This window comes from Phaethon aethereus, assembly GCF_964289735.1.
Source record: "Phaethon aethereus genome assembly, chromosome: 16".
Classification (NCBI taxonomy): Eukaryota; Metazoa; Chordata; class Aves; order Phaethontiformes; family Phaethontidae; genus Phaethon; species Phaethon aethereus.
In genome coordinates, this window is record NC_138592.1 from 9207343 (window position 1) to 9229318 (window position 21976).

Consider the following 21976-nt stretch of genomic DNA (forward strand, 5'->3'; position numbering starts at 1 on the left):
AAAACTGGCCTTCGGGTCCTCGCCCGAGTCACAGGTAAAAATAACCATTAATTTTTCCAGGAAACGGGGGCCCCAGGTCTCTGCCCTCCAGCCTGGTGGAAGTGGCAATGGAAGGCTGTTGCTGTAAAGTGAGGTTTGAAGGGCTCCGTTTTGCTTCCTGTCCCTCTCATGGGCGAGTTGCCGGCGGGGTGGGCGCAGCTCCTGCTCCGGCTGTTGGCCTCTCGGTCCCACCGCCGGCACTGACATCCTTTCCTGACACACATTGGTTTCCTGCGTGTGGCTCTCGTGCCACTTCCTACCCCGCTTTTGTTTCCACCGAGCACTGCATGTCACAGAGCAGAGGAGGGGGTGAAAAAAAGAGAAAAAAGAAAAAAAAAAGAGAAAAAATAAATTAAAAGAGTAGTACCGAAGACCTGGACCGAAGCAAGGCGCAGGCTGGGCAGGCAGTGCCCGTCCCCGCAGCCGGTCCCCCAAGAGCATCCCTGGCACCGGCTCACCCATGGTGCCCGGCTGGGTGAGGAGGGGTCACATCCCCAGCTGCGGTCGCCTGTGGTTTGACACCAAAACTCTTTTGTTCGCTGGTTAACAGCCTGATTTCTGAGGTTGGTGAGAAGGGCAGGTGCTCTGCGCCCCGCACATCCCCGAGCTGCTGGGGCTGGGCGCTGCTGCCCCATCTCGGGTTCGGGGGGGCTGCCCTGGCCGCGGCAGGGGGATCGCTCCCCACTGCCCGCTGCGGGGCCGCTCCCCAAACCTGCTTTCTGCCTCGTCAGGAAAGCGGGAAAAGCAATCAATGGCTCCAGCCCTGTCTTTAGAAAGTGGATTAGGGCCAGTGAATAGGAACTGTCTCTCTAATGAAGTGCTATTACCAACAGGCTAATTGAGTAATGACATAATGCAGGCCCTTGAAGCTCTTTGTAACGGGCCATGACTCTGCGCCGCAACGCGCCGCCACTTCCTCGCCTTGCCCCGCTCTGCCTCCAGCGCATCGCCGGCAAAGGAGCCTTAACGTGCTGCACCGTCCTCCCCGGAGCGGCCACAGACAAAGTGTCGCCAGCATAACCCTGCGTGGAAAATGCGGAGGTGGAGGGGAACCCGGATTAATTAGCTCGGGAGACGCCAATCTCCTCGCATGTGAAATGTGAGCCTTTTTATTGAGAAAAGTAAAACAGGCCTCGCATTGCTTTCAGGGAGCCCAGTAAAACAGAAGGTGATCCATAAATATGTATGTTATGCTGGATTTAAAATACTTTCTGATGATTTTCTAGGCAGATCTCCAATAAGTTACAGCACAGCATTGCTATTGTAAAGCTGTCGGCGCAGGCTGGTGGCTCCTGCACTACTTATTGTGGGGAGGATACGGGTCACTGCTGTGCGTGCCCTTGTGTCCCCCGTGCCAAAGTGTCCATCCTCAGGTGAAGAAATTAAATATAACGGCTTTACGGCTTTCCTTTTTAACCCGCGGCCATTAACGGAGAGAGTCGTGAAGTGCTTGGGGCTCTGGGGAGGGGGACTCTGCAGAGGGGCTCCGTGGCCGCTCCGGGCTGTTTGCTCAGCGTTACCCACTTGCCTGCCCTGGCCCGGGGACAGAGACCCGCTCGCACCCCACACGAGCTCGCACCCGCTGCTGGGGCAGCGCCGGTGGCCCCCGAAGCTTTCCCCACGCTTGGGACCAGCTGAGAGCAAAAGAGGAGAAACAAGTGTTTAACCCACAACAACATGGCTTGCATCTCCCTCCGCGGTGTCCCAGAGCCCCGCGAGCGCAGCTGGGAGCCGCCCGCGCTCCCGCCGGCCACGGCCGCTGCCGCAGCGTTTGCGTGGGGGACGTAAATGGTTGGAGGGTGAGACACCCCGGGAAGGTGTTTCCCGGCACGGCACGCTCGGCGTGAGGAGCTCGTGCTCGCTGCGCCCGGGAGAAAGCCGGCCTCCGCCGGGAGGATTTATGGCCTGTTTCTGAGGCGGCGAGGCGCGCGCTCGCGCTGTTTGGGCAGGTGGCTGGTGCTTCGCTGGCAGGGTGCAGCCCGGGGGCGGCCATCGCCCCCCGCCCCGCCGGCACGGGGCAGGCAGGGAGGTGCTCGCAGGCAGCGCGGCCGGGGAGAGGCGACGCCCTCGGAAAGGGGAGCGCAGCCGGCGGCAAGACCATGGCGATGCTGCAAGCCGGACTGCCTACATCCGTATTTTAGTCCTTTGGCCTTGCTCCCCTTCCCCGGGTCTCCCCGCCTCGCGCTCTCCGCATTTCTCATGCTCTTTGTCTCCATGGGAAGACTCGCACCTCCCCAGCCCCACGCTATCAGTTCATCATCCGATTAAAGATTAATTTGAGATTATTGCTCGTGTCAATAGCTCAGGGCCAGAAAAACAATAGCTACACCTGCAGCTTGTTTGTGAGCCCCACTCCTTATGGCGAGCTGTTAATGGACGGAGGCTTTCACCAGGACTGCCTGTTGACAGGGGCTCGCCGAGCCCTGCACCGGCACCTGCTGCCTTCTCCGGCGAGGATGAACGCTCGCATCTTCCAAGGCCTCTCGCAGTCCCAGGTATCTCAAGTGAGAAACCCATCTTGTCTCTGCTGATCGCCCTGCAAGCCGGCCCAGCTTCTGCCGTGAAGCTCCGGTCATTCCCTTCCCCAAATCAGAAACAGCCGCCCAGCGACTGACTTTAATAACGGGCCTTTCCCTGGATCCTGCCCGGTTTCTGTTTGTTTATTCAGCTTTTTCTAGGTAAGGTAAGAGCCAAAAGAAGAATTAGGCTGCTACACTTTGTAGGGGCTGAGCTTTGGCTGCCTTTTCCCGGGGCTACACGCTCAGATGCTGGAAACTCTCCACCAGAGGCTGCGGGCGATCCAGGAGATCACGAAGAGAACATTTCTCTCCGACAGTTTTGCAGTGACAGGAGAAGAAAGTGGAAAATTTTTTTCCTCCTACTGCCCTGGAGGTGCGGGGAGGCGTTTTGGGAGGCAGTGGCAGGGCTGTCCCCCACCCACTGCCGGCTCCCCACCTCGAGGTGAGCTCTGCAGGGAGCCCCCGGCCCAGCTGAGCGCGGGGTGGGCTCAGCACGTTCCTTGTGTTTAAACACTTTCCAGCCCTTCTTCTTTTCCCCCTCTTTCCTCTTCCCAACGCCTGGATGCCCCATGCAGGTTTTGCCAAGGACTTTGGATGCACAGTGGCCCCGGAGCTGCTCTTTGCCCTCACCACACCAGGGCCAGGCATGCCTCGCATCCATCCCCGAGAGCCATGGGCACAGGAAGGGCTGAAAAGGGCAGTTTTGGGAACCGCAGCCCCCAGATCACCGTGCAGATGAAGCTTAGCCTTCGCAAAGGTGGCGGTAATCTACCCGCTTCCCTTCTTGTCCCCTCTAGGATGCTCTGGATGCCAGCAGAGACAGGACAATTTCAAACAGCGGCATGGAAGACTTAAAGCCCTTTTTAACCCGGTATCTCTGTGTGGGTCTGCCCCAGCTCTCTGCTCCGGAAGAGTCCCATGGTTTCCCAACACCCTTAATTCTGCATCGGGTCAGGGAGTGGGGGGGAAAACTAGTCCTCTCAGGGAAGAAAAGGCACTTTGTGGTTTCCCCAGAGCCTTTGAAAGGGCTCCAGGAGCCGGGGGGACGTACGTGCTTCTTTAAAGGTCCTGTGGAGGTCCGTGGAAATTAAACGGCGGAGTTCAAACGCTCGACGCCATGGCCGTGCCGCCGCCCGGGGAGCGCGGCAGCCCGGAGCCGGCACAGCCCGCACCCCGGCACCATGGCCCCTGCCAGCGGGGCCCCCCGCTACCTGCCGGGCGCTTGATTGAATCCCGGCTTTTACGAGCGCTGACACCGTAATCTGTTACAGATGGTCACACAAGGTGGTCACCAAATGGTTCCTCCCGTTAATCGCCGGCTGCCCCCCCCCCCCCCGCCACCCCCCGAAACTGCAGCCTGCGCTACCTGGATGAAACAGCTGTGGGCAGTGGCTTTACAGTGTGTTTAGTTCCTGTGGCATTAAAACAGAAAGCGAGGGGAAAAAAGAGGGAAAAACACCACTGCTGAGGTTCTATCATGAGCCCTCTGGCCTCACTGTGTGGCACTCATTGCCTGGGCAAGCGCAGGGGACCGAGGGCAAGGGACCACAGCACTGCCACCAGCTGCCCTTGCTGCCAGGGATGCTGCTCTGGGGGGTTTTCTTCCGAAAATGAAATGAAAAACGAGTTGTAACTCATCCTCAGGCCCAGCTCCTGGGTGCAATTCTCCATCACAGAGCCCTAAAGGTGTACGAGGGCAGAGAAAGGGCAGGGAAAGGACAGAGGGGATTGCCCACGGCTGCAGCAGGTTTGAGCTGGACGCAAGCGTGTCCTTGCCGCGGGCCCCAGCCCTCTGCTCGCCCCAACAGCCCTCAGTGTAGAAATCAGAAATGTTTTTGCAGTAGGAAAATGAGCAGCCCGTCAGAAGAGGAGGGATCTGAGCCGGGGCAGCGGCTGCTCCAGACCTGGACATAACCTGGGGAGGTCAGAGGCACTGCCCCAAGCTGCGGGACAGCATCTGAGGGGCCGTGGGTCCCAAGGGTGCAGGGTGCTCCTGTCTGAGCAGCCGCAGGTGTCCCCGGGGTGCAGGGTGCTTGGGCAGGGCAGGGAAGGGAGCAGATGCAACAGCAGCCCAAGTGCCAGTGGGCTGCGCTTTTGTGATTCAGAACAGGCAGCATTTCTTTTTTCCAGTGTTTTAAGGCTGCATTTGTGTTTGAATGCCAGCGGGATTTGTCAGACCGAGCCTAGGCTGTCCTCCACCCGTTTTATACCTTCTCTCTCAAAGCCTTGCGTCCCAGCCAGGCTCTGGACAAAGCCAGGAACACAACTGAGAGCTGAAAGATTGCTAAGGAGGAGGTTTCTCACAACTTTTCATCGCCTGCCTAACCAGTACCAGCCAAAGCCCATTGAGAAGGAGTTGGCAGGGTTCCCCGGTGGGTGCCAGTGCGGGGACGAAGCAACAGCCCGAACGATGTGGGAAAGGGTCCTCATCTGCATCGGCGACAGCCATGACGCGTGGGTGGGGGCAAGGCGCAGCCCGTGCGGTGTGGTTGGATGCACGCTGCAGGCCCTTAATGCCGAGCAGTAACCGAGGGCTCCAGCTTGTCAGAGCCACAAAGCCACCACCAGGAAGGGCTGGCCGAGCAGCCTGCGCAGGGCTCAGCTGGCCTCTGCTCCCTGCTTACCCACTCCTTGGCCCTCCTTTCCAGCTCCTGCAGGTGGTCTGTTCTCAAATCTGGTCTTTTTTTAACTATTTAGTTGCTTTTGCGGCTCCAGGATTTTATGGATGGAAAGCTGAAAGTAATTAGTGCCCCTCCCCCGCTTCCTGTTGGGAAAAGGAAGAAAAAAAGCACACACAAGAGCCAGCCCAAAACTTCCTGCCCTGCTTAATAATCAAGTAATGAGTCCAACTCGGCTGGGAAAGTCGGTTTATACTGGGCGAGCTCTTAATTAAAGAAGGGCCGAGCAGCGGCTCTGCTCGCTTTTACAGCCACACACATCTTCCTGCTCCGTAACAGCCCCCGGGAGAGGCGCAGGGAGCCGGGCGCCAGCGGGCCGGAGGGGGGTCAGCACTGGGGGGCACACACTTTTATTGAGTTGAAAGCAACGTCCTGGAGATGGCACCAAGGAAATGCAGGAGGAGAAGGACGAAATCCCAGCCCCTGGGGGAGGCGGGCAGCAAAGCCGGCTGCACTGTCGTCGAAGCACCCCAGATGCAGAGGTGGCTGGGAAGGTGCGAGGCAGGTGGCATGGGGCATTGGGAACATGGGTGCTCTGGGCACAGCTTCATTAGGAAAATGCCAGAGGCAGGTACCTGGGATATCCCGGAGCACCTGCCCCTCAGTCCCTGCCCGGCTGTGGGCACACAGGGGACAGCCCCCCGAGGCTCGCTGAAGGGCTCTGTGGTGGCAACAGGATGTGCCATCTCCACTGCCACACCAGCTACCTGCAGTCACCCCCGGAGCCTCGGCTCGCTGCCCCGCCTGGTGCTTCAGCCTTCCCCAGGGAGGCTCCAGGGCCTGCCGAGAGCCAGAGACCGTCCCCTGTGCTGCTGCCCAGGGAGTGCCGAGGGACACAGCCAGGCCACAGGCACTCTGGTAGCCCCATGGGGAAGGTAGCACCCACCCCGGCAGGCTGGGAGGGACACAGCAAGCACTCACGCTTTCCTCCACAGACCCAGCAAGATCCACTGCACGCCCAGCAGCCCTGCCCACCCCAGCCCGCATCACTGCCCATGCAGCAGGAACTGACTCAGCCTCCCTTTTCCTCCACCGACAGGCAACTGCTCTGCAGATCCCCCCATGCGAATGCCGCTTGCTGTTCACCTGCAGCCAGGGGCCAGGAGCACTGGGTGGGAGCTGGAGGGCCACGTCCAGCACCCCGGTCCTTGCAGCACTACCCAGCCGCTGCTGCATGTTCACCCTGAGCACCCACAAAACCCCATTATAAATTAACCATTTTATTGAATATCAATAAACTGTATATAATCATATAAAAAGTTTCATCAGTACAAAATTGTGGCACAAAAATATAAATACCAGTGTACCTTTGAAATGTAAACATCCTCTTTGTAATGATTCCATGAAAACAATGTCCAAAGAAAGATGCATTCAGGAGGCACCTGTCAATACCCATAAATAGGGCTTTTGGCACACACCTGTCGATGGGCAGCCTTGGGACAGGCCACCATTGTATCGGCTGACAAGTGCCTGCTATTAGTCACAGTTCTCTTGAAAAGCAGTTGTTAAGAGTCATATTAACAGGTGCTTGAGTGCATAGCTGCTCTGTAAACAGGGTTGGTGTTTGAAATGGCTACCCATGCCTTTTATGGACACTGTTAATCTCGCAGGCATTGCAAATTGTCATTGTGCTGGGGAGAAGCAGCTGCTTCACAACTACTGGGATACTGTATTATTGCATAGTTACACCTTCTACAGGCGGCGTATATACACTCGGGGTGGGGGGGTGGTTAACATTTTGTCCTTCATTGAAGAAAAAAATAAAATACTGGTTCTTAAAAGTTACCAAGTGGTTATGGTAAAAAGAAACACAAAACAACCTCCACCACCCCCCCAAGCTACACGGTCGCAATGTCCGATGCCGGCGGTGCGGCCGGGGTGCGGGTCCAAGCCTGCAAGGTGCCGAGTGCCTCCGGCAAGCGGGGGCACCTGCTGCGGGGCCGCGGCAGCAGCGGGTCGGGCTCAGGGCTGCACCCCCCGAGTTTCACGCTCTCGCTTTGGCACCCACGCTTGGCACCGGAGTCCAATCCCGCACCCTCCGGAGCCGGGGCGGGAGAAGGATCAGGCCTTCGCATTGCACAGGAGGCACCGAGCGAGGAGTGCGAGGGTCCCGAGGGCCGGAGCGGCTGCGTCCAGCGGAAACTAACTCCTACAGAAACTAGGTATAATATAGGTACTGGCGTGGTGAGAGGCCCGGGGGTGCGGAGTCCTCAGCGAGAGCCGGAGCAGCCCGTCTCCTGGTGCTTGTGGAGCAGCGACATACGGGAGAAAGTCCGGGAGCAGGTTTTGCATTGGTACTTCTTTACATCTGAATGGGTCTGCAGGTGGGCTCGCAGATTAGAGCGGTCAGCAAAGGCCCGGTTGCAGTGTGTACAGGAAAAGGGCTTTTCACCTATGGGACAAAGAGAAACGCTCCCAATTAACCAGTGCATCAACACATAGGGAATATCAAAGGAAGAGCCATTCATTAGCCACAGTTTGCGAAGAGCGGAGTGAGAAGAAGCGCTGGCTGTTGTCGTTCAGAGGGAAAAGCCGAGCCGGGGTGTACAGCATGCAGCCCGGGGAATTTCCTACTCCCAGAAAAACCTCTCCTATGAGCCACGGAAGGTTAATGCTGGAAACACCTGCAGGCAGGCGAGGCAGTGGCACACACAGCGAAGGCCCGGAGCCAAGCGCCGTCCGTTAACCGTACCGTAGCAGGCAGCGGCGGGAAGGCGCCAGCGCCGTGGCGAGGGCAGCCATTTCCTCCGCCGCACCCCGCGCTCCCCTTCTCCCACACCGAAAAGCCCAGCGAGGGCGGATTCCACCCAGAAACACCCTTTTGGAGGAAACCAATGTGTATGCTCAATTTGGAAAGCACAAGGAAGCCTTCCCGGCCTCGCTCAGCCGTTCAGAGGGTGTGAAATCAGTGCCGAGTAACAGCCACACCATCCTCGCAAGCCCCATGGAGGATGCTCGGGGGTGCATTGAGTGGACAGTGGCAGGGTGGGCTGCAGCTGCGGGGGGCAACTGGCCCCGCACCCCTGGCACCTGCCTGTGGGCCCAAACAAGGCTTTGTGGGTCTGCAGGGAGCAGAGTTCACCCCTGCAGCAGGCTGGAGGCCACGGTGGCAGGTGGGCAGGTCTGGGGGTGCTGCCCAGGCTGGGGGCCCTGGGCGTGGGCAGGGGGGTGCTCCAGACATGGCGGCCTACAGGAGGGGTACTCTGGCAGTCTCATAGCCTCAGCTGATGGGGTTTTGGGGGAGCACGTGCTGCCATAGCGTGGGTGATCCACGGGCATGCACGGCCCCAGCAGCGGCAGCCCATTGACCAGCCGAGCCTTGACCCCGTGCCCCGCTCCAGCCAAGAGGATCTTTAAAGGACGTTTCAGGGAGATGTGCCAAGGGGGTTTGGGAAGCCCTTATCTTCCCAGATAACACCCAGCCCACCGATTTGCTGGGAGCTGGGGAGCGGGAAGCGATAAGGGAGGGTGGGAGGGAGAGGGGCGAGAGCCGGCATTACCGGTGTGTGTGCGGATGTGGCCCTGCAGCAGCCAGGGCCGGGAGAAGGCCTTCCCGCACATCTTGCAGACGCAGGGCAGCGTGTGGCTCCGGATGTGCATCTTGAGAGCCCCCAGGCTCACGTACTCCTTCTCGCAGTACTTGCAGCTGAAGGATTTCCTGGCCTGGGCGTCGCAGTGCAGTTGCTTGTGCTTGGAGAGCCCGGCGAAGGTGGAGTAGGCCTTGGCGCACTGGGCACAGCGGAAGCGCTCGGCGGCGGCGGGGGCCGAGGCCGGGCTGGGAGGCCCCGAGCTCTTGCCTTCGTCCTCCTCACTGGAGAGCGCGGTCAAGTCCAGGGCGGGGGCCGCGCTGCCTGCCGCCTCGCTGCCCGGGCTGCCGGGGAAGAGGCTGGAGAGCAGCCCCGCGTCCCACACCAGCGGCGGGTAGTAGGCGCCGGGGCCGAGCACCTCGGGCGGGGGGATGACGGGCAGCGGGCACGTCTCGTACAGCAGCGGGGCGGCCAGAACTGCGGGAGGCGGCAGCGCTCAGCGGGGGCTCGATGCTCCCGGGAGGAACGAGGGGGCGAAGGGGCCCCACCCCGCCCCCGTGTGGCTCCGCACCCAGGACAGCGGGGTGCCCAACCCACCCCCGAGGCGATGGGATGCGACCCCTGCGCCCCACCCCGGAGGAGCAAAGGGACCCCAGCCCACTCCACGGGGGCCCACAGCCCCAGCCCACCCCAGGGCAAAGGAGACCCTACCCCACGGGGGCTCGGCACCCCGGCCCGCCCTGCCACGAGGGATAGGGCGAAGGGGACTCGGCGCCCCCGCCCACTCCCTCCATGAGGGGCTCCCCACGCAGCCGTGTCGACCCCGTGGGGGAGCCCCCGGCGCCTCCGCCCACGCCGGGGTACCAGGGGACGGCTCTACATCCCGGGACACGGGGGATCCTGCGCTCCATCCCACCCGAGATTCACGAAAGTGAAAAGAACACCCCCGGACCCCTGCAAGAAGTCAGTCAGTCACCCTCCCGCGCCTGTCTGGAGACGATCCCGCACCTGAGGCCCCGCACCACCCCGCGGAGCGCCCCACGCGCGTGGCCCGTCCCGCCCCGTCCACGCACCGGCCTGGCTCTCCAGCTCGCTGTAGTTGGGCTTCTTGCTGGCCGAGAAGTGCTTCTTCACCAGGAAGGAGCGCGGCATCTTCCCACCCCGGGGCCGCCGCCGCCGCAGGGCCGCCGCGCCGCCGCGCCCGCTGATAAGGGCCCGCGGCCGGGGGGCGGTGCGGGGGCGGGACGGGCGGTGCGGGGCCGGCTCCGCGCCCCGGAGCCAATGGGGTGGGAGGGGCGGGTGGCCGGCAGGTGCCGGCCCCACGGGCGCCGTGGGCCGGACCGAGCCGTGGAGATTGCCCACGGGGCTCCTCTCCCGCGGGGCGGCCGCGCTGCCGGCCCGGGTCCTGGCGTAGAAGCCTCTGCTGCTGCTGACGATGGTGATGATGACGACGACGGTGACGATGGCAACGAACGAGCCGTTTCTGGCTGCGCTCCGCAGTGTCTCCCTGTGCCACGCTCCCCGCGGGGACCAGCCGATGCTCTGGAGGGAGGCAGGACAAGAAGCCATGCGACAGACCCACAGCCTCTGTGCCGGAGCCGGAGAGACCTGCAGAAGCGAAGCTGGAGGAAGGCACTGTGCCAGGAGGGTGATCCCCGGGCCTCCCACGCGTGGCTGTCCTTGCCCCTGTCCCACCGCTGGGGACTGCAGTGCAGGTTAGGACAAGCCTCTGTCATGCCCCGCTGCTCCGCAGCACTGCTGGGACCCAGCCCAGCGTGGGGAGCACACTTCACCGCAGGTTACGAGTCCTCCGAGCAGAGGCCATGACTTGAGGAGGAGCGGGATGGATCTGGCACAGCCCTTGCTGGCTCCCTCCCCCAGGCAGGGGCCAGGAGCCCCTGCCCGGACATGCTTCTCCCTTCTGCTGGGCAGGTTTCAGGCAGCACAGCCTTCCCTAGCAAGCTGCCCTCTAGTTTTCTTCTCTCCTGCCTCCCCCTGACTCCTTCCTCATGGTCATGGCAGTGTGGGTCAAACAGACCCAGTGGGGCACACGCTCCCTTTGGCTTTCTGCTCCCCAGGGGACATGTGCCCATTGGGAAGGTGCACAGGCCATGCTAGCGGGTGTTGAGGCAGTGGTGAGCAGAGCCAGAACGGTCCCGCTGGCCTGGCAATTAAAAAGCCAAGCTCAGGCTTCCAGCTCGCCCCGTCCCTCCAGCTCATGTGGGGATTTCCCCACTGGAAGGACTCAGGGCATGCGTCCAGCCACCTGCTGCAGGAGCCGTGCTCAGCTCCAGGCCGAGACAGCTGCTGGCAGTGGGTGGCTGCGGGAGGAGGAGGAACAGGACCTGCTGGGAATGCCTTTTCGCTCCCAGCCGGTGCCTGGCCCTGCCACTGGAAAAAGGGCCCGTGGTGCTGGGCCACTCGTGACTTACCCATCACACACCGCTCCAGCAGCCCCCACAGACCACATGTTACTGTTTAGCCACAACCCACATGAAATGCAGAAGTGGGGAGCAAAGCTTTCCACCAGCACGGTCGCAGGGCAGAGGGCTGAGCTCACTGTCAGTCTTTCCTCAGGGCAGGAACAGCTTGGAAAGCTTGTCCTGCCAGCCACATGCAATCCTGCGGAGAGGGGATGCATTTGCAAACTCTTCCCCTGCAGCCACGTGCTCTGGAGCTGGATCTGTCCCTCCTTCACTGCAGAATGGCCCCTGGCTTTCAGCAGGTGTTTATCTGCACAACCGATCCCTGGGTCAGCCTGAACTTCAGCGGAAACTGTGCCCCCAAAGGCCTCAGGGGCTGCAAATCACAGAGGCCACGTCCACCCCCTTTCTTGCAGGGGTGCAGAAGCACAGCACCCCGTGGTGCAAGGGGCAGCAGCCCGGGTGCTGCCGCAGGTGCCCCCTCACTCCTCCACCTGCCGCGGATGTGGTTACGCTGGGGACACTTGTACAAGGAACCCAACTATCCGGTTTTCTTTCAAGAAGCAAAGCCTGCTCCTCTGTTCTTTCTGAAATGTTAATAATCAGATCTGTTCCAACTACCATGCGTGGAAAAAATTTGCATGTGCTAGAGGAAAAATCAAGATCAAGGGAGAAAGCGATCTGACCTGCCTGCGCTCGTGAGCCAGAAGGCTTCGGGACGGAGAGCAGGAGACCAGAGCAGGGGGGAAGCTCTGCAATGATTCACAGGCTGGAAATGGCAGTGGTTTCTCAGCTGTCCCGCCCTGCACGGGAGCACCGGGCTCTGGCAGCAGCTGAGCCCCAGGGTGGTCAGCGCAGCCCTGCCACCCGCGCATGGCACAGCTCCAGTCCCAGAGCCACATGGGCTGACCCAAGGAGCTCGCCGGCACACATCAACCACCGCCAGAGCAGCAAGTCTGCTGCAAATTCCTGGTTTTGCCGCCTTTGGCCCCACGGCTACAAGAAGCATCTCCAATAACCTGCTGCAGAGCAAAGCTCCTGCCACCAAGGGAGGCTGTGATGGGGCGAAGGGAAGCTCTGGCCATGAGGTGTGGGGGTGAGGTGTGCACCCTCACTGCAAGGCCAGAGAAGCGCCCTGAAACCCCCACAGGGCCCTGAGCCCGGTGGAGGAGGACGGGGACGAGCACAGGGCCAGGAGGTGCGAGCCCCGTTCTCTCCAAAATGCAAGACCTCCCTCTGCTGTCAGCGCAGGCCGTGCCGGCCACCGCTCCTGTGCTGCAGCAACCAGGGTGGGCTCCTTGCCCCTACGCTCGCGTTACGGCAGCGAACCTCATCGCATGGGGGTATTAAAGCAGCTCCCAGATGCTCCACTATTATTTTTATAAAGCCCAGTGTCTGAGTGCTAGGTAAAGACAACTGTGAGAACTAGAAGAGATACCCAAGCCTGTAGTGATGACACTTATTTTCACTAAGTGCCGAGTATTTTCTGGAGTTTTGGGGAAGGAGTGGGGAAGGAAAAGGAAGTTTTCATAGTGGTTTCAACAGTCCTTGCTTGTATCACCTGGAGAATAATGTAGTTTACCTATAAAAAACGAGTTGCTTTTGAAGAATGAAGCACAGAGCAATGCAACTGTGACATGAAGCTCTGGATTAGAAAAACAAAACCTCACCCTCAAAACAGGCAAATGCCCCATTGACATTTTTAGTATGTTTAAACTAAAGAAAAGCTTTAGGACTGTGAGCACATCCCTTATTTGCTTTACCACAACTTAATGTACCTCAGTATTGCGTGAGAGGTTAATCCTTCTTGCGCTGGTCTTACCAGTGACCCTTCAGTAGCGCTGGCCAAAGGCCTCAAAGCAAATTTGCTGTGCCTTTGTCAGTCAGGTGGCATGAGGACCCAGAATATACCATTAATGCTTGATTATAGATGCGATCCTTTACAAGATCTCATCCCCGCAGTGTAAGGAGACCGGGGGGATTTATTGCTGTAATTCCAGGTTAAGCGACGCCTTTGTGTTAGGCAATTAATGCTGACAACAATTTATCAGACCTATTAAGGCCAGTCTTTGACCAGAGACAGATTAATCTTTTAAAAAAAAAAAGCTCAACCACAAGCTTGTCTCCTCCCATTCCATCCCTCTCCCCCTCTGTGCTAATCGCCCTCCTAAGGCTGACTCCCTGTGCCAGACACCGGGAATTTCACAGGTCCAAGGTGGCCCGATTGCATTATCACCAACAATGGGCACTTGGGATGTGCTGCGCCGACAGGATCAGCTGCTGATGAGGTGAGAGCACCAGTGGCAGAGTACTTCACTCTTCTGCAGTGACACTCCACTGGATTTAGAAGCCCAAACCAGCTTGTTCTATAATAAGGCTTTTTTTCCTCACAGGTTTCTGCACACAAACGCGATGAATCAAAGCTATACACAGAACACATGCGCCTCTCAGCAGAATGCCTTTGTAAAAACAACCGGCAAATATCAGTAAGACACATAACAGCATGCGTAAACACATTTGTATTTGTTAAGTGGATGAAGTCATCAGCAAAGAGATAGAAAGCTCTTCATCAGCTGGAGTAAGTGGGAGTCTATGGCTAGGTTTATCTCCAAGCAGTTCTATGGATGCTCATCACAGCATGGAAAGCAGCACTGTGAATTCTGCTGTTACCAAGCTAGCAGGTGCTAGGACATCGCTTCCCACTCCTACACTAATGCAATCAAAGTTAAAGTAGAATTAGCATGCATTTTCCACAGTATTTTTGATCTGTACCTTCTGTGAAATAATTCCCAAGTAATAAATTGACGAAAATCAAACCCAAGTTGCATAGTCAAGGAATGGGTTTGCACAGACAGTTAGGGTACAATCACTCAGCACGAGCAATTTCTGGTCATTGCTGCAAGCCAGCCTTCACCTCCTTGTTTGGAGCTACCTAAACAGAGGACAGCACAAGGATGTAAGCATCACAGACTTGACAACCAGAGGAGTTAAAGCTATGGGAGATGTCAAGACTTCAACAGAAAAGCCCTGCTGGACAGTCACACTTTCCCCATTTAGCAAGAAACTCAAGGGGAATTTGTTTCTATGGCTTACAGGAGTACACACATACAAGACTGCACCTGTGGTATTCTGGCCAGCTCTAGCAGAACTTGCTCAGAACTCAATTTGAACTATTTCATAACCTGTGTGGCCCACTGTTTGAAAGATTATAAAGTTGCAACTAATCAGTACAAAATATTTAATGGAAGGCAAAAGTTGAAGTCTCTGCATTTCTCAATGTCTACTGCGCTCCCTGCAGTGTTTTTAGGGAGGTACCAAAATGAAATGTACAGACCACAAGGAAGAAATGATAAGAGCTGACACAAAGATAGGATTTTATAAATTAAATGACCTTTATTTGTAACTTGTCTTCAAAAGTCAAAAACATGACAAAGTAATTGCTCGGAAGCTGCTAACTGCTCCTTAAACATTTTATCAGAATTGCATGGAAGTGCACTTAGTAGCAGAAATCTAGATTCTGGTCAATGAGTATCACCAAACTGTGTTCTAGCCAGAACCCAGAAATCCCCATCCAACCACCAATACACTGTAATCTCTTTGCAGATCAAGCATTAAAAATAACCAACCCCAAACACAGTACTTTTTCCACAGTACCATGAGATTCCCCCCCCACCCCACCCCCCAAGACTGAGCTTCCAGTCACCAAGCAGATACTTAAGGATGAGTCTATAATAGCCCATACCAAATTGGGGAAATCATACTAAAACCAAGTTCAACTTAAATATGTTAGAGGTCTGGCTGGACACAAAGTTTAATCAAGAGGTTTTAGCTAGGGTGCATTTCATTGTTTTAAGGGTAAGGCTATGCTGCAGTCTGCAGAGTGTGATGATACTAAGTTTACTGGTCAAATAAATTAATTAGTACTCAATTCTGTGGTGGTGCAGGTCCACTGCTTCAATTAAACATGCTTAAATTAGACTAGATATCTCAACACTACTGTGATTTACAAGTTCTGGTCAGGTGTCTTAGATCATTAGATCTCAGCATCTTGACTGTGCAGTTAACGAAAACCTTAAACTAAAAAGGATTTTCTATAGTAAAAGTGTAGACTTGAATACAGAGTATCCATTTACCATGTATGGGAACTGTCACTCGCCTTCTGGGTTATATTTTACTTTTTTTTTGAAAGCTATACCTGCATACTACACACACAATAATATATGGAAAACAATCTAAGTACAGCTTCAGCTACTTTAGCAACATTTAAATGAAGAACAGGAATTAAAAATACCTGTTCAAATCTGTAATGCAGAAAGGTAGTGCTATGCAAGTGCTATGAATTATTGGTAAGTTTTGCTACCAGATGCCTTGAGAGATGGAAAAACTAGGAATATATAGGAAAATTTTAGCTTAAATAGAAAGCAGAGGTATCAAAAAAACCTTCTGAATTCCCCTACCAGCCTAAGGCTTAAAATCACCAGAAAAACACAGTCTCAAAACCACCAATTTAACCATAAAGCCAGCAAATATGATTAATATTTGCTAAGATAGTTAAAAAATTATGCATTTTAACTAAGACCAACATTAAAGTTTATTTTCCAGGCTAGAAATTATGGTCAAAGTATGACAGAAGGTAATAATCATGCATAGAACTAAAATATTTTGAACTAGTTGCTTGCACAGATGCAAAGATTTGGTGAGAAAGTTTGTAGTTTGAAGACTCATACTGAAGACGTGTTTTCCATATAGTGGAGAGGCTGCATATAAGAATTTAAACACTAGGAAACATTATGAAATCACAGGCATCATAGGTCAGTTTAAATGAGCTGGTCTGACAATTACAGTTAGCACCTAGAGGTCTCACTAAAGGAAAACAGAGCTACAAATACACCTCTCTCACTGTCATTTAAGATATGTAAATGAGATTGGGAAGATATATTTATTAACTAGTTCAGGCCATTCCATTTGGAATGTTGTCTTTTGACAGTCAGATGAACACAACTGCAAAAAAAAAAAAACAAGAAACAGGCATTGGTAAAAGAAAACAGATTTGTCTCCTCCATGATGACCTACAATCAAGCTTTGTGTGAAGCAAGTAAGAAAATTCGGCTGACAGGGTTGAATGGCATAGACCGTGTTAACAAGAGACTGAGTGGTACAGAAATATCAAACCAGCACTTGAAACTGAGATATGGATTAAAAAGCCTTCCATTTTTCTGGATGCCTGAGTTCATCTTGGGATATACAGGGAGGACTGTGAGGATGCTGGGCACTTCCCCCTCATGGAAGCTTGGTTTTACAGTTCATCTTCTAGTTGGTTCATTTATCCCGCAAAGAACGCATCAAAACCTGTGCCATCATATCATCTTCATCAGCATCATAATCCTATGAACAAAGGGTACAGAAATTCTTTTACTGCAACAGCCATGCTGGTTAATATAACACCAAATAAGAACAGAAAAAAAGCTGTCTCTTCCTTTGACTTGCCAATAATCCAATTTTTCTCATGATACCATCTGCATGGATGAGATTTCACAGCAGTGGCTATGTAAAAAAGCTGTGTTTTAAGAGTCATCAGGCTGTATTCCAAGAGTGAGGAAACACATACCACAAAAGTATCATACGAAAAGCGATGTCGTCTTTGAAGGTGCTCCATGAAGTTAGCACTCCTGTAATTTGGATCTCCCCATGGCATTGAGGCACAAATTGGGCAAACCTTCAAGAAAAACCCAAAAAAGCCAATTAAGCCCCACTGATTAAGTGCTCTAACATTTATAGTAGGAAGGGCAGGACAGAGACAGCATAGAAGAGGGAAGTTCGAGGTTTGTGACAATCACTATTCTACATACAAAGTGATGTCAATTAGTTTGCTGGGACATTTAATACAAAAGACTCAGATAAACCCGATTAATTTTAATTCGAGCCTTAGACCTCTGAACTGGAATGGCTTACTCTTCTCTCTACATTCTGAAAACCAGAATTGACTACAGCTGTTTGCTTTGGAAGATTTCAACCTTTATTTCTCAGTAACAGAAAAGTTTACTTCCTCTCCTTTGCAAAGATCACCTCTCTCCAAGGGGAAAAAACCCCCAAAACTTTTTTATAAATAATTTGGAATTCCAAAAAACTTTCCAGAAAAATCAGTTTCAAATTCAGTTCCATATTTTGCAATTCCTTTTATATGAAAGAGGGTATCAGCAGATAAAGATTACTAGAATGATAGACTATTTTTTGCAAGCATTTTCCCTAATGATTTATGTCCTCTTCTTGCTGAAAACAGCAGAGGGAAAAATTAAAAGCCTGACATTTTAAAAAAATCATATTTTTTTATTTTTATGTTTGTTACTGTGCCTAATTAACTTTGAATGTCTGCCATTTTTCAAATATGAAAGGAGGATGTGACCTAGCTGCAATAGAAAGAGAGACTAGTCACCTCCAGAGAATGTATCGAAAGCCAACATCAAAATTATGTAAGCGTTAAATGCACAAGCAACATACCCACATTTGACTTTAACAGGAGTAATTATAAACATGTACTTAACTTCAAGAGTAAGTCTCTAATTCATTGTTTCAAAGGGATTTAAGACTAGACTTCATTGCAATTCCTGCACCAAGACTTTTTATTACCACTTGTTTTGCATCCATGCTGTGCAATGTTTTGCAGTGTTCAACTAGTCCTTCTTGATCAAAGTTTTTCTCGCTGCAATATGGGCAAGGAAAGGTAAAGCGATTTGGGAAGTTCCTGGTTGTGGGAGGAAGAGAAAGAGGTTATTTGTCATTGTAAGAAAGTTGAAAGTAAAAGCTTTAGGATTCAATACTCAGAAGTTGTCTTACCAGCTCTCAAGAATACAAATAATTTAAAGTAATAGTCTCATTCTATGCAATAAAGATGAGCTAATTTTAAGAATCAGCAGTTTAATTCCCAACAATAGCTTAAGGAACTCTTAATATCATCCATATTTACACAGAATGAGAGCTCTTCTACAAATGTTATAAATGCTAGTCACCTTTTTTTTAAAAAATACACAAGGTACCACTCTGCAACAATGCAGGTGAATGCACTGCAATCAATTGCGGCCTCCCTTCATTATAAGTTACTACAATCAACAGACAGAAAGATAAAGTTTTTATTTAAAAAATAGCTACTTTTACTGAGTACCCTGATCTTTAAGATGCCTAGTGCATGGACTATGTAGAAAGCAGAACAGTTTGCCTGTGCAGAGTCAGATGCAGGATTAAGGCTTAGTTTTTAACAATGTGAGAGGATTAAAACAATACCCAAACTGAACGAAGATGTAAAGTCTGCTTTAATCCAAAATTCTACAGTTTGCATGAAACTCCATAATGCAGTTAAAATTTTTTAAAGATAAAAGGACTCCTCCTAGAAGAATCAAAATTGAGATTTTATAATGATTAATCAGTAACAGTCATGGTTTTGTGACAAAAAAAGACAAGTGTTTCCAGAGAAGAGCTAGTTACCTGGTGTTATGAAGTGGTTCTTTAGTTACAGCTTTTACACCCTCCATTATATAGTTCTGGTACTTCGAACAAGAAGCTGCATGGCTACGCATCTTTGAGAGATACATCTGTGTGGGCAACAGTTGCATTGTGAGGTTAATTTAAACTATTTACAGTCACTTTTACACTTTTAAGCAGAAGCAGTAAAGGAGTAAAACAAAGATGCTTTCTGCAGACAGTGTTAAAGCAGGAAAACCCAAACACTTCAGCTGGTGAGGCAGAAAGCTTTGAGATTATAGATTAGTTAACCTGTAACTTTGCTGCCTGTAATATTTTACAAGTACAACACTGTTCAGGACAGCTCACTTTTTTTAACCTGTAGTATAGTTTAAAAAAAAAAAAATCCTTCATATAAAGCCAGTTTACCTGGTCACTGAGAAGAGAGAGTGTATGAAAAATTAATTTGGCTTTTAGTACAGACCTTGGTGTAGACTGATTGCTAATTGTTCAATCCCATTAGCGAAAATTCAAATTTACAACAAGGACATCTATAACTAAGGCACTACAGTTTTCTATCAGCTGGAATGAAGACACTACCCAGAAATAAAAAATGAAATTAACTGAACTGTTACCCTCACCTTAGTGTGACTAATTATCCTTTTCTTCTTGTTCTGCCATCTGCTAAGATATCTTCTTATACATATACACTGTTTCATTACAACATTCCTCCCACAGAGACATGCTCACAGAGGCAGCTTCAGAAACAATATAATTTAAAAATCAGTATCTTTCATTTGAAATTTACTTTGTGAAGATGTAACAATAAACTGTGGAAATAATGTCAACATTTGGGTGCTGCCTATATAAAATATCGTTAGCACTTATCAGGGCAAACATTTTGACCTGATTCTGCAGAAAGCTGAAGAACAAGCACTCATTTCCTTCTAAGCAGTATGGCCAAGCAGGCACACTTCATGCACTTAATTGCTAAATACTTTCATACTTTTTTATTGCAGCCATTGCAAGTGGTTTCTGTCGTTTCAATTTGCTTTTCCAAGTCCAGAGCTCTGCTGCCAGGTGACAGGGTACTGCGGCAGACACCACAAACTGGCTTTTTCGGCTTAAGACATTCCTGCAAGCACGGAGTGCAAAAGCTAGGGTGGGAGAAAAACAGCAGATGGTTAAGAACAGCCCTCCTGGACACACAGCATAAACACCTACAGCCCTCCCATGATCTTCTGCCGTAACTGATAAAGGAGTCTCAAGAAATGCTATCTCATAAAACAGGAGCCTGTCAACATTTGTGCATGAAGGGAGGAATAGGATTCTAGTTCGTTACGCTAAGCTAATGAGCTTTTAGACAGCGTTCTGCTCCCTTTCCACTCCTTTCAGGAGCGGAACTAATCGAGAGTGAATGAATATTAGTTTTTTTGGCCCTACTGTCTATTTTGTTTGTTTGTTTCCTTTCGCGGAAGCTCCGGGCCACTCGTAAGACGCTGCTGAAGGGCGGAGCTGCCTGCGGAGGCCCCTATCGTCAGGCAGCGCCTCCTGACCCCATCGCCCCCAACGGGACCCAGCCCCCGCCGCGCAGGCTGCGGCCTTGCCCATCCCGCCCGCCCCGCTCCCGAGAGAGGGAAAGGGGGGGACGGGACTAAAGGCAACCATGCCGCGGCTCCCTCCCAGGGCCTCACAGCCCGCAGCCGGAGAAAGCGCCTGCGGGCCCAGCTCCCACTCCCCTCCCGCAGAGGGCTGAGAGGGCCCCAAGGCGCCGCCACCTCAAGCCCCTGCACCGCGCCGCGCCGCCGGCAGCCGCTCACACGTGTCCGCAGGGCACGCGCACCGGGCTCTCGTACACCTCCAGGCACACGGGACAAGTGAAGCGAGACAACGGGTCGTGCCGCCGCTCCGGCGAGCGAGACGAGCCGCCGCCGCCAGCCACCGCCATCTTCCCGCCGCCACGCCCCGCCCCGCCAACCAACGGGGGAGTTGCCCGTGCGCAGGCGCAGCACCGCCCCATCGCCGAAGCACCGTCCCTCGAGAGGCGTGGTCATTTCTAGTGGGCGCGTGGTCCGAAGCTACCTCGTCCCCGACAAGCCGGTCCGTCCCCGGCGGCGAGACGCCGAGGCCACGCGCAGGGGCCCCGGGGAGAGCGGGCAGCGCTTCTGCGCCGCGCGTGGGAAACGAGCGATTTCAACAGCAGCCCAGCGCCAGGGCCGGAAAAGCCGCAGACGGCAGCGGGATGGCGGGCGTCTCGCCGCGGGCCCACGTACAAGCCCGGTCCGTGTTTAATGCTAGCTGTGCAGGGGGTATGCCTCGCCGAGCAGCGGGACGTGACGGTTCTGCCTCCTTCCTTTACTTTGGATGTTCTGGCTCTGGAATAACCACTGGCCTCCCAAGGGAAGTCGGCGCAGCTCTTCTCTGCGATTCCCAAGCCAAGGCAATACAAAAGCCGTTTACACAAGAGCAGTGATTTAGCACTTATTTTTTGCTATAGCGAGCGCATAAACCCATCCCAGTGATTAAGCAGCCGCTTCATTTCCTGGTTGCGTCCCTTCTCCCTGCCCGTTCAGCCGGGGAAAGCCCCGGGGCCAAGCGGGAGGCTGTTCCTGCCATTTTGCTCCCACAGGCAGCGGCGCCTTCCCAGCGCTGGGGGCCGAGACCAGCCCCGCGGCCCTGGCCTCGCGTGGAGCCGCCCGCCTTTCACCCCAACCGAATTCACTCCGGCGCCCGAGCGCACGCGACACCGCCGCGCTTGCACACGGAACCGCCGAAGCCGCGCGCGTTAGCCTTCGCGCCGCCCAACAGCCCAGCGCAGGGGCGAGAGCGGCTCCAGGCGCCTCCCGCCCTCGCCCCGGGCTGGGCCCGGCCTGCGCCGCCGCAGGGTCTCCCTGCCCCGCAGGGGCCTCTCGGCCGGGCAGGCCCCGAGGAGGCCGCCCCGCCCACTCGCACCCCGACCGCTGACGTCATGCGGCGGAAGTGCTCTCTACGGCGGGGCGGTGCCCCGCCCCTCCCGTCATCTACTTCCGGGGCGCCGCTGTCAGCCGCCCCCTCCCACTGGCCTCCGGCAGCCCCCGGGCTGGTGCCGGGAGGCCGAGCTGTGAGGGCGGGCGTGCCCCACCGCTGGACAGCCGGCAGCTCTTCCGGCGGTGGCCTCTACTGGGACGTCGCGGGAGCGTGCGAGGGGCCGAGGGGTCCGCAGTCCACATCCGGGTCACCGGGCGCTTCCGGCTGAACGGCGGCGGGTCCCGGGCGGCAGGCGCGGCCCGGCGCGGAGCGGTGAGGGACGGGCCCGGCCCGCGCGGTGGGGAGCTCTGTCTCGCCCGGGCTGTGGC

General features: G+C 54.1%; 2 protein-coding genes across 2 annotated transcripts; both read right to left on the bottom strand.

Moving 5' to 3' along the window:
- Positions 1 to 7220: 7220 nt before the first annotated feature.
- Positions 7221 to 9915, bottom strand: SNAI1 (snail family transcriptional repressor 1; the record flags this gene model as incomplete). Its single annotated transcript, XM_082007241.1, has 3 exons — positions 7221 to 7628; positions 8737 to 9240; positions 9837 to 9915. 3 exons carry the CDS (start codon positions 9913 to 9915, stop codon positions 7447 to 7449), a joined length of 765 nt encoding a protein of 254 aa, XP_081863367.1. The 3' UTR covers positions 7221 to 7446.
- A 5746-nt stretch (positions 9916 to 15661) lies between these two features.
- On the bottom strand, positions 15662 to 20589 carry RNF114 (ring finger protein 114; the record flags this gene model as incomplete). The annotated part of the gene is made up of 6 exons (XM_082007337.1): positions 15662 to 16571; positions 16795 to 16902; positions 17814 to 17928; positions 18666 to 18772; positions 19648 to 19798; positions 20462 to 20589. The coding sequence occupies 6 exons, from the start codon at positions 20587 to 20589 to the stop codon at positions 16506 to 16508; spliced, it is 675 nt and encodes a 224-aa protein (XP_081863463.1). The 3' UTR covers positions 15662 to 16505.
- Positions 20590 to 21976: the final 1387 nt, after the last annotated feature.